General features: G+C 48.2%; 1 protein-coding gene across 1 annotated transcript in view; it reads right to left on the bottom strand.

Moving 5' to 3' along the window:
- LOC147097652 (E3 ubiquitin-protein ligase RNF220-like) overlaps nucleotides 1–12,737 on the bottom strand; it is a 100,146-nt gene that overhangs the window by 24,153 nt on the left and 63,256 nt on the right. Inside the window, exons 7-9 of the mRNA XM_085971641.1 lie at nucleotides 10,526–10,572; nucleotides 7,099–7,231; nucleotides 4,881–4,977 (exon numbers count right to left, since the gene is read on the bottom strand). Of these exons, the coding sequence (XP_085827767.1) occupies nucleotides 4,881–4,977; nucleotides 7,099–7,231; nucleotides 10,526–10,572 (277 nt within the window). The remainder of the gene's footprint in view (nucleotides 1–4,880; nucleotides 4,978–7,098; nucleotides 7,232–10,525; nucleotides 10,573–12,737) is intronic.

The raw sequence follows: 12,737 nt of genomic DNA, 5'->3' as shown, positions 1-12,737 counted from the left end.
CATTTTCGTACTTCCCCACTCCAGGCAGCCTCCTCGTGAACCTGCGATGAATCCTCTCTATTGCTGCAAGTGAAGTTACAAAGCCTGAGCAACTGCTTGTTCTCATATGCTGTAGGCTTTGTGATGAAATATTCCATTCACCACTGCCTGTGACTGAGATCGGTTTCAGTGTCATTTCCTTTCCCCCAGACCTCATTGTATTGTGTACTGGAATGTGCTGTATTGTATACTGGAATGTGCTGGAATGTGCTGTGTGTAGGGCTCCGCCCATACCTGGCCCCGCTTGTAAGCTAGTTCAGTCTGGCCTCAGTCTCCAGAAGGAAGACATCTCTCTCTCTTACGTGTCACGTTCTAAGTTAATAAAAGCCTTGTTTTTGTTCTGCTAACTTCGAGTCTCGGAATTATTGAGGCACATCAATTTTATTAACTTATTTTTCAACACTATGGATCAACTCCTGAAACCCGAACGTTTGGATTTGGATCAACATGCTCCGGATGCATCAGCACGCTTCGGACACTGGTTTGAGTGTATGGAATTCTTCCTGGACAATTCTGCAGCCGTCAAAGACGCTACGGACGCTGTGAGGATGAGACTCGGAATTCTGCGGAATTGGGTAAGCCACCGGGTTTACCCCCTCATCCAAGACGCCGAGACGTACCTGGCCGCCTGCGACATCTTAAAGGCGCATTACCAGCAGCCTACGAATGAGGTGTATGCTAGGCACCTGCTCGCTACCCGCGCACAGCGACCTGGGGAATCGGTGGAGGAGTTCCTAAGCACCCTGAAAATGCTTGGCAAAGACTGCAAGTGCCGAGATGTAAAAGCCGCAGTGTACACTGATGAGCTTGTTCGCGATGCCTTCATCACAGGCCTCAGCTCCACTTACATCCGGCAAAGACTGCTGGAAAAAACGGGGTTGGACCTGAAACAGGCTGCGGACACCGCGCGATCCCTGGATGTGGCCCAGAGAAACTCGGACGCCTACTCTTCAGCCCGCGCCGTCCACGCCGCCACATGTGCACCGAGGGCGCCGCCATCTTGGAAGGCATCTTCCCCGCCCGACAGCCCGACGCCGGCTGGGCCCCGCTCTCCCCCCAGAAGCCCTACGACAGCCGCGACGCGTCAGGGACCCAACTGCTACTTCTGCGGGCAGCCAAAGCACACCAGAAACCTGTGCCCGGCGAAAGGCACCACCTGCTTTAAGTGCGGTAAGAAGGGGCACTTCGGGAAGGTGTGCAGAGGGAACCCCGCCGGAAAACCAACCGCCGGAAAACCCGCCACCGCCGCGTGTGCGCCGTGGGAGCGGCCATCTTGGACGCCATCTTGCCCGACCTCGTGGGGTCCGCCATCTTGTGAGCAGACAGCGTGGACGCCATCTTGTATCGATCAGGGCCCTACAGTGGCATCGGTCACAGTGGACCAGACCAGGCCGCACCCGCTATCCAGATCAATGGTGGACATCGAGGTAAACGGGTGCCGGGTTAAATGCTTAATTGACAGTGGAAGCACGGAGAGCTTTATCCACCCAGAACTGGCACAACAACTCTCCCTAAAGGTGGTCCCTACTCAGGGTACCATCTCTATGGCTGACAAAACCCAGACATCGACCATTCTGGGTTACTGCACGGTACAATTGTGCGTTAACGGAACTGTATATGATAATTTTAAAGTATTAATCATGAAGAACCTATGTGCGAGCGTGATCTTGGGCCTGGATTTCCAGTGCAACCACCAAAGCATCACGCTCAAGTACGGTGGGTCCCAGCCGCCCCTCACAGTGTGCGGTCTGGCTACCCTGAAGGTAAAGCCGCCTTCGCTATTCGCGAACCTTACCCCTAACTGCCGGCCAATAGCGACCAAAAGCAGGAGGTACAGCTGGGAGGACAGGCGGTTTATCGCGACCGAGGTAGACAGGCTCCTGAAAGAGCGCATTATTGAACGCAGCAACAGCCCGTGGCGCGCCCAAGTGGTAGTGGTAAGGGGTAGCGAGAAGAAACGGATGGTGATCAACTATAGTCAAACGATCAACAGGTACACACTACTAGACGCCTACCCGCTACCCCGCATATCAGAAATGGTGAACCAAATCGCCCAATACCGGGTGTTCTCCACCATCGACCTCAAGTCAGCATACCACCAGCTCCCTATCAGACCAGAGGACCGCCCGTACACCGCCTTCGAGGCGAACGGACGCCTCTACCAATTCCTCAGAGTCCCCTTTGGGGTGACGAATGGGGTCTCGGTCTTCCAGAGGGAGATGGACCGCATGGTCGATGACCACCACTTGCAGGCAACCTTCCCCTACCTCGACAACATCACCATCTGCGGTCACAACCAGCAGGATCACGACTCGAACCTCGAGAGGTTCCTGAAAACCGCACAAAAACTCAACCTCACCTACAACGAGGACAAGTGCGTTTACAACACCACGCGCCTCTGCATACTAGGCAGCGTGGTGGAGAATGGGGAAATCGGACCAGACCCCGACCGATTGCGCCCCCTACGGGAGCTGCCCCTGCCCAACACTCCCAAAGCCCTGAAAAGGTGCCTGGGGTTATTTTCTTATTATTCCCAATGGGTCCCCAACTACTCCGACAAAGCCCGCCCCCTCTTGAAAGCATCCTCTTTCCCGCTCTCTGCTGAGGCCCACGCCGCCTTCAAAAGCATTAAGCAGGATATTGAGCGGGCCACGCTACAGGCAGTGGACGAGAACACTCCATTTCAAGTGGAAAGTGATGCGTCTGACTTCGCCTTGGCGGCCACCCTCAACCAGGCGGGGCGGCCCGTAGCTTTCTTCTCGAGGACCCTCCAAGGGCCCGAGATCAGACACTCCTCCGTGGAAAAGGAGGCCCAAGCCATCGTGGAGGCAGTGCGCCACTGGCGCCACTACCTAGCCGGCAAACGCTTCACCCTACTTACCGACCAGCGGTCGGTAGCGTTTATGTTCAATAATAAACAGAGGGGGAAGATTAAAAATGATAAGATTCTTAGGTGGCGGATCGAGCTCTCCACCTTCGAGTACGACATCATTTACCGGCCAGGGGCCCTTAACGAATCCCCTGACGCCCTCTCACGAGGGATGTGTGCCAGCGCCACCGGGGATCGGCTACAGACCCTCCACAACGACCTCTGCCACCCAGGGGTCACGCGGCTGTTCCACTTCATAAAGTCCCGTAACTTACCCTACTCGATTGAGGAAGTTTGGTCCCTGACCAGGAACTGCCGCACTTGCGCTGAGTGCAAGCCTTGGTTCTACCGCCCAGATAGAGCCCACTTAATCAAAGCTACACGGCCCTTTGAGCGGCTCAGCTTAGATTTCAAGGGCCCCCTCCCGTCCGTCGACTGCAATGTTTACTTCCTGAACATTGTGGACGAATACTCCCGGTTCCCATTCGCCTTCCCCTGCCCAGACATGACCAGCGCCACGGTCATTAAATGCCTCAACAGCCTGTTCTGCCTGTTCGGTATGCCGAGCTACATCCATACGGATAGGGGGGCGTCCTTCATGAGTGAAGAGCTACGCCAGTACATGCTGTCCAAGGGGATCACCACGAGCCGTACCACCAGCTACAACCCCCGGGGTAACGGCCAAGTGGAGCGAGAGAACAGGACAGTATGGAAAGCAGTCACTCTAGCTCTAAGGACCAAGGGCCTCCCTATCTCCCGCTGGCAGGAAGTCCTCTCGGATGTGCTCCATTCGATACGGTCGCTATTGTGTACGGCCACTAATACCACGCCCCATGAACGAATGTTTGTCTTTCCCCAGAAATCCACCTCAGGCGTATCCATGCCGTCATGGCTCTCCACCCCAGGTCCGGTACTCGTGCGAAGGCATGTGAGGGGCCACAAGACGGACCCTCTCGTGGAGCCAGTACACCTACTCCACGCCAACCCCCAATAAGCATATGTCCGGCACGCCGACGGAAGGGAGGACACCATGTCCATAAAAGACGTCGCCCCAGCCGGCATCGACAACAACCACGGCAATAGCGGCAATGACGATCACAGCAACTCTTACCCACCCACTACCCTTTCATCACCCCCGCAAGAACACCGACCAACGGCACCCCCACCAACTACCCCTTCAACAACCCTGGCGGCACCCCCGGCAGAGACCCAGGAGGCTACCGGGGACACCCAGCCGACACCCGCGGCACCGCAACAGCCACGTCGGTCGCAGAGGACTATCAAACCCCCGAACAGACTAAATCTATAGAAGGGGTGAATGTGATGAAATATTCATCATCATCACTGCCTGTGACTGAGATCGGTTTCAGTGTCATTTCCCTTCCCCCAGACCTCATTGTACTGTGTACTGGAATGTGCTGTATTGTATACTGGAATGTGCTGGAATGTGCTGTGTGTAGGGCTCCGCCCATACCTGGCCCCGCTTGTAAGCTAGTTCAGTCTGGCCTCAGTCTCCAGAAGGAAGACATCTCTCTCTCTTACGTGTTACGTTCTAAGTTAATAAAAGCCTTGTTTTTGTTCTGCTAACTTCGAGTCTCGGAATTATTGAGGCACATCAGGCTTCTAATCAGGGCCATTCTTTAGCACTCGGCGTTTTGGTGGCAGTGTCAGCTTTACTGAAGCTTTTCCTAGTTTGCTAGATTGCCATCTATAGATAATTGAAGCTGTTTCTCTCGCCAGTCGAATTCACTGCAGATTTATTCTTACATAACACTTCTTAAACTGAGTCTGATATTAATTCATCGTTGACACTATAATCTCTGCAGGATTACTCTCGATAGTCTGTGACAGAGACACTGCGATCAGCTGCCAGCCCAACACTGAGAGACGCCAGCAGCCTGGACCATTACCGCTTTGCTTTAAGGTATGCCACTCGGCCAGAATTGGCTTAAAGAGCCAGTGTGAAGGATACTTAAACTTAGTGAAAACTGGCAGCTCATCCCCATCGGTATCCAGATCGCCATCGCTGTCTCTACTTGTCAGACTCTGCGTTGTGCAGGAACTGGATCCTGTGATAAAACAGCAGATATGAGAACTGGTTATTTAGTGGAACGGCAACAACATTGCAAATAGTTGCAAGCTTGCCTATTTCGGAAAGAACTTGTGTCAGTTTGAATCGTGCCGTGTCGATGCAGGGTTAGTCATTTGACAAAAGGACGGTGACGTAAGAAAACTACTAGGCACTTGGTCTAAGCGTTAAACAAAGCTTTAATCAACTGTTTTACAACATGGAGGTCTAGTTGTGTCCTTCACTAGTTCCTGTTAAGAATGTCCTGCGCAAGCTGAGCCCGTGCCCGAGTATTTATACTCTCCCTGGACAGCGCCACCTGTAGGCCGCTCAGTATCATTTCATAAGTCTTTCTTTCATGAATGACTGATTCATGTCAGACGGTAAATACAGCTCCAGCACCATTGTCCCTCAGAGCAGGAGAGCTAGTTGGCAAAACGTGAAAGGTCAAATAGAGCCCGATCCAAAGGATTGGCAATGAGTTTATGGCAATGAGAACAGTCAACTGAGAGAATTACAGGTTATGGAGCCAGCAACAACAAAGGAATGGCAATATATGTCCGAGTCAGAATGGTGTGTGACTTACACCAGGAAAGTCAATACATATCTTGGACATAACCTGGGTACATTCTCATCCTCATTTTCCAATCCCTCCATGGCCTCGCCCCCTCCCTATCGCTGTAACCTCCTCCAGCCCCACAACCCTCCGAGATCTCTGCGCTCCTTCAATTCTGGCCTCTTGCACATCCCCGATTTTCATCGCTCCACCATTAGTGGCCGTGCCGTCTGCTGCCTAGCTGCTCAGCTCTGGAATTTCCTCCCTAAACCTCTCCGCCTCTCTTTCCTCCTTTAAGACGCTCTTCAAAACCTACCTCTGGTAGCACACTCGCCTCTGAGTCTGAAGGCTGTGGGTTCACAGTCCCACTCCAGGGACTTGAGCACATAAATCTAGGCTGATACTCCCAGTGCAGTGCTGAGGGAGTGCTGCACTGTCGGGGGTGCCGTCTTTCGGATGAGACATTAAACCCCGTCTGCTCTCTCAGGTGGACATAAAAGATCCCGCGACACTATTTCGAAGAAGAGCAGCGGGAGTTCTCCCCGGTGTTCTGGCCAATATTTATCCCTCAACCAACATAACAAAAACAGATTATCTGGTCATTATCACGTTGCTGTTTGTGGGATCTTGCTGTGCACAAATTGGCTGCTGCGTTTCCCACATTACAACAGTGACTATATTTCAAAGGTACTTAATTGGCTGTAAAGCGCTTTGAGACGTCCGGTGGTCGTGAAAGGCGCTATATAAATGCAAGTCTTCTGCTCTTTGCCCAAGCTTTTAGTCACCTGCCCTAATATCTCCTTATATACCGCCTTTAATGTAGTAAAATGTCCCAAGATGCTTCACAGGACCATTATGAAACAAAATTTGATGCCGAGCTGATGGAGGGTAGAAGAGGGGAGCCCGGCGAAAAGAGAATTGGAACAGTCAGTTCGAGAGCTGACAAAGTCATGGATCATCAAACATCAAGGCTGATAACTGAATCTGGGTCTTCTGGTTTGCACGGCTCTAGTCCAGCTGTGAAGACCAGAAGTCTACAGCCGTGACTCAGTGGGCAGCACTCTCCCTCCTCAGAGTCAGAAGGTCGTGGGTTCAAGTCCCACTCCGGAGACTTGAGCATAAAAATCTAGGCTGACGCTCCCAGTGCAGTGCTGAGGGAGTGCCGCACTGTCGGAGGTGCCGTCATTTGGATGAGACATCAAACCGAGGCCCCACCTGCCCTCTCAGGTGGACGTGAAAGATCCTGCGGCACTATTTTGAAGAAGAGCAGGGGAGTTCTCCCCAGCGTCCTGGGCCAATATTTATTCCTCAATCGACATCACTAAAACAGATGATCTGGTCATTGTCACAGTGCTGTTTGTGGGACCTTGCTGTGCGCAGATTGGCTGCAGCGTTTCCTACATTACAACAGTGGCTACACTTCGAAAAGTACTTCATTGGCTGTAAAGCGCTTTGGGGCATCTGGTGGGTGTGTAAGGTGCTATATAAATGCAAGTATTTCTTTCTTACCATACCACGTGATTTACCCGCCAGTGAACTTAACCGGAGCTCATTACTGCCACCTACCTCTCAGTCCAAGTAATTGCTGTGTGTTGTTTCTGCCCAGGCTGTGCCATGCGTACTCCACATAGTGATTTACACTCGGGCTTTCTTCCTCCGTATCCAGGAACCTGGGGTCCTTCGAAAAGGGGCCATCAATCTGCACCACCGGAGAGAACGAGAGTAAAGTAACGCTGAGCTCATTGCTCTGCAATTAACCAAGCTAGCCAGGTGGAAAGATATGGAAAGACTTATGGAAAAGAAGCAGGAATCACAATATCTGGTAAAGAGAGATATGTGGGATTAGCAAGATAAATTATTTAATTGTATTTGAAGAGATTGCAAATGAGAATGTGACTGTATTACATTATACGGTTACTTTAACGTAGGATTGTTATAACATGATCACTATAATGTGGGAGTATTATATTACACCGTCGCTATAATGTGGGAGTATTATATTACACCATCACTATAATGTGGGAGTATTATATTACACCATTGCTATAATGTGGGAGTATTATATTACACCATCGCTATAATGTGGGAGTATTATATTACACCGTCGCTATAATGTGGGAGTATTATATTACACCGTCGCTATAATGTGGGAGTATTATATTACACCATCACTATAATGTGGGAGTATTATATTACACTGTCGCTATAATGTGGGAGTATTATATTACACCATCACTATAATGTGGGAGTATTATATTACACCATCGCTATAATGTGGGAGTATTATATTACACCATCGCTATAATGTGGGAGTATTATATTACACCGTCGCTATAATGTGGGAGTATTATATTACACCATCGCTATAATGTGGGAGTATTATATTACACCATCGCTATAATGTGGGAGTATTATATTACACCATCACTATAATCTGGGAGTATTATATTACACTGTCGCTATAATGTGGGAGTATTATATTACACCGTCGCTATAATGTGGGAGTATTATATTACACCATCGCTATAATGTGGGAGTATTATATTACACCATCACTATAATGTGGGAGTATTATATTACACCATCACTATAATGTGGGAGTATTATATTACACCGTCGCTATAATGTGGGAGTATTATATTAGACCATCGCTATAATGTGGGAGTATTATATTACACCATCGCTATAATGTGGGAGTATTATATTACAACGTCGCTATAATGTGGGAGTATTATATTACACCATCGCTATAATGTGGGAGTATTATATTACACCATCACTATAATGTGGGAGTATTATATTACACCGTCGCTATAATGTGGGAGTATTATATTACACCATCGCTATAATGTGGGAGTATTATATTACACCATCGCTATAATGTGGGAGTATTATATTACACCGTCGCTATAATGTGGGAGTATTATATTACACCATCGCTATAATGTGGGAGTATTATATTACACCGTCGCTATAATGTGGGAGTATTATATTACACCGTCGCTATAATGTGGGAGTATTATATTACACCGTCGCTATAATGTGGGAGTATTATATTACACCATCGCTATAATGTGGGAGTATTATATTACACCATCGCTATAATGTGGGAGTATTATGTTACACCGTCGCTATAATGTGGGAGTATTATATTACACCATCACTATAATGTGGGAGTATTATATTACAATGTCGCTATAATGTGGGAGTATTATATTACACCGTCGCTATAATGTGGGAGTATTATATTACACCGTCGCTATAATGTGGGAGTATTATATTACACCGTCGCTATAATGTGGGAGTATTATATTACACCATCACTATAATGTGGGAGTATTATATTACACCGTCGCTATAATGTGGGAGTATTATATTACAATGTCGCTATAATGTGGGAGTATTATATTACACCGTCGCTATAATGTGGGAGTATTATATTACACCATCGCTATAATGTGGGAGTATTATATTACACCATCGCTATAATGTGGGAGTATTATATTACACCGTCGCTATAATGTGGGAGTATTATATTACACCATCACTATAATGTGGGAGTATTATATTACACCGTCGCTATAATGTGGGAGTATTATATTACACCGTCGCTATAATGTGGGAGTATTATATTACACCGTCGCTATAATGTGGGAGTATTATATTACACCATCGCTATAATGTGGGAGTATTATATTACACCATCGCTATAATGTGGGAGTATTATATTACAATGTCGCTATAATGTGGGAGTATTATATTACACCGTCGCTATAATGTGGGAGTATTATATTACACCGTCGCTATAATGTGGGAGTATTATATTACACCGTCGCTATAATGTGGGAGTATTATATTACACCATCACTATAATGTGGGAGTATTATATTACACCGTCGCTATAATGTGGGAGTATTATATTACAATGTCGCTATAATGTGGGAGTATTATATTACACCGTCGCTATAATGTGGGAGTATTATATTACACCATCGCTATAATGTGGGAGTATTATATTACACCATCGCTATAATGTGGGAGTATTATATTACACCGTCGCTATAATGTGGGAGTATTATATTACACCATCGCTATAATGTGGGAGTATTATATTACACCATCGCTATAATGTGGGAGTATTATATTACACCGTCGCTATAATGTGGGAGTATTATATTATACCGTCGCTATAATGTGGGAGTATTATATTACACCGTCGCTATAATGTGGGAGTATTATATTACACCGTCGCTATAATGTGGGAGTATTATATTACACAGTTACTATACAGTGAGGTCCCGAGCAGTCAGGCAAGAGCGTCTTGGGTGCTCTGAACGCCACCGCGGTGGGAGGAGGAGGTGGAAAGCCCAGGGCCGGAATGGCCCAAGGTCCTCTTGTGGGGCCCAGAGGAGTATTCCTGCATCTCTGAGGTAGTTAGATTTTTGGACTCTAGGGGAATCAAGGGATATGGAGATTGGGCGGGAAAGTGGAGTTGAGGTCGATGATCAGCCATGATCTTATTGAATGACGGAGCGGGCTCGAGGGGACGTGTGGCCGACTGCTGCTCCTAATTCTTATGTTCTTATCTCCTGGCCCACAAGGAAACCGTTGAAAAACTTTAAAGCTCACTTACTCTTCTGGCCCTGGACCTGCCTCATGGCAGCATTGCCGGGCCTGACTGCCCAATGCAGCCCAGGGTTAAAATCGAGTTGCGGCCCGAACGACATTATTGGGCCACAGACATCACATTTTAACGAGGCCCTCACCTGCCTGATGGGAGGGTCTCGCGCGCTGGCCAAAATACGCCTGTTAAAATGGTGCAAGCCGCGAAGAGGACAGGGATCCAGTGAGCAGGTCACTGCTCCGATTTTAACACCCCTCACACTTCGTTCTCCTCAGGCGCAAGTGGTTAAAATTGGGCCTTGTGTTTCTGCATGTGCCCAACATAGCCCATGCCCTCCTTCCTCCCTCCAGAGGGAAAATCTCAGTGTACCTGGTCTTCATCTGAAGGTCTGATCCGCTTACACCTCTTTGCCCTGGCTGGAAGATAAAGAACACACGATATCAGATGACAGCTCAAGACAATAGCAGTGGAGGTTAATGGGGCGGTGCCCTGACCTGAACTATAACATAATCCCAACCATTGGACACGTAGTTACATTCACTGATGTCATTGGCTGTAAAGCGCTTCAGGACGTCCGGTAGTCGTGAAAGGCGCAGTAGAAATGCAAGTCTTTCTTTTTTCGCAGGTGAAGGTATAACTCTGGTCTCAGGGTCACGATGTCAGGGTTCCGCTGGTCCTGCCCCCGATCCATTCAAACATAAACATGCAGTACAATGTGTGAGGAAATAAGCCCATTGAATGTTTACACCCTGCATTAATCATAACGCAAATCATATCACAATAAATGACAACAACTACAGATCAATGTCACTAAAACTAGGCCCTAAGCTCTGGAATTCCCTCCCTAAACCTCTCCGCCTCGCTACCGCTCTTTCCTCCTTTAAGACGCGCCTTAAAACCTACCTCTTTGACCTAACTTTTGGTCACCTGCCTTAATTTCTCCTTACGTGGCTCGGTGTCAGATTTTGTTTGAGAACGCTCCTGTGCAGCGCCTTGGGACGTTTTACTATGTTAAAGGCGCTATATAAATACAAGTTGTTGTTGTTGTTGTTGCTGTCTCTCTGTCAACAACGGCTCACACTAATATCACCTGGGGGGGGGGGGGGCGGCGGCGGGGATGGACACCAAGCAAGAGTCAAGAGGAGGATGAAGGAGGCGGGCGGAGGTATGCTCGAAAGGACAGCTTTGGAGGAGGTTTTTAAATGTGGGAAAGGTTGTAGTAAGGCTCAAGCATTTAACAAGGGAATCCCAGAAGTGCAGGGGCTGAAAGCTCTGTCATTCATGGCGGCTCAGAGGGTGGAGGCACACAGTAACGTAGAGGGTGCAAGTTGGGATGGAGGAGGATGCAGAGGTAGGGTGGGGTGGGGCCATGAGCTGATTGGTAGATGAAAGTGAGGATTTTGAATTCAATGCACCGGGGAGGGGACATTACCCTCGTTTCTAAAACCTTTGGTCAGAAGTAACCATCTTGAGTGGAACCCCACTGTTCATTGATGAGAAGTGCTGGCCATTGCCTTGTATCCCTCATTCATGACATCAGTGGAGAGGGCGGGGCTTACTCCAATATCTGCTTCTGACCAGTTCTTTCAAGGCATTATAAACACAGGGTCCTAGGAAAACCGAGAGATGCTTGTGAATGCAGGAGGTCCTTCCATTTATGTTTCAGTTTTACGGATCCACTTAGAATGGGTAAAATTCCCCTTTAAATCTGTCCAGTCATAAAAAGACTTTAATTTCTATTGCGCCTTTCTTGACCTCACGACGTTCCAAAGTGCTTTACAGCCAATGAAGTACTTTTGAAGTGTAGTCACGTGGGAATGTGGCAACCAAGTTGCGCACAGCAAGCTCCCACAAACAACAACGAGAGAGTGACCAGATACTCTGTTTTAGTGATGTTGATTGAGAGATAAATATTGAGCAGGACTCCGGGGAGAACTCTTCGAATAATGCTGTAGGGTCTTTCACGTTCGCCTGAGAGAGCAGACGGGGGTCTCGGTTTAACGTCTCATCTGGAAAACAGCACCTCCGGCAGTGCAGCGCTCCCTCAGTACTGCACTGGGAGTGTCAGCCTAGATTTTAGTGCTAGCTCCTCTGGAGTCAGACTTGAACCCTCAACCTTCTGACTCAGAGGAGAGAGTGCTGCCCACTGAGCCACGGCTGACGGTAGATGTAAAGGAGAGTAAAACTCGCCTTCAACATATCCAGGCATCATGTGATACAGGAAACGTTTTTTTATCCGGCACCGACGTGGTGCCGGTTCATCAAAAATTCCGGATAACCGAACGCTATAGTAAAAGATACGGAGCTCAACAAACCCTGTTGCTTAGCAACAGGTTCAGAACAATGGCCCCAAGTTGCAAGCGTCTCTGTAGCTTAGCAACAGCTGCAGCCACACCCTTGCACAGCAACACATGGAGGAAGGCAAGTAATAAAAGTTACCTGAACCTACTCCTGAATTTTGCCGGTTAACCGAGATTTCCAGTTATTTAGCTGCCGGTAAATCGAAAGTTTCCTGTATTGCTTAAATGATACGGTGCTTTGCAATTAGTACCGGCATGTTTTATTGTAGATAGTGTTATCC

This window comes from Somniosus microcephalus, chromosome 31 (genome assembly GCF_052327205.1).
Source record: "Somniosus microcephalus isolate GS21.2 chromosome 31, FLI_Smic_1.0, whole genome shotgun sequence".
NCBI lineage: Eukaryota > Metazoa > Chordata > Chondrichthyes > Squaliformes > Somniosidae > Somniosus > Somniosus microcephalus.
This window is presented reverse-complemented; position numbering and strand designations above follow the sequence as displayed.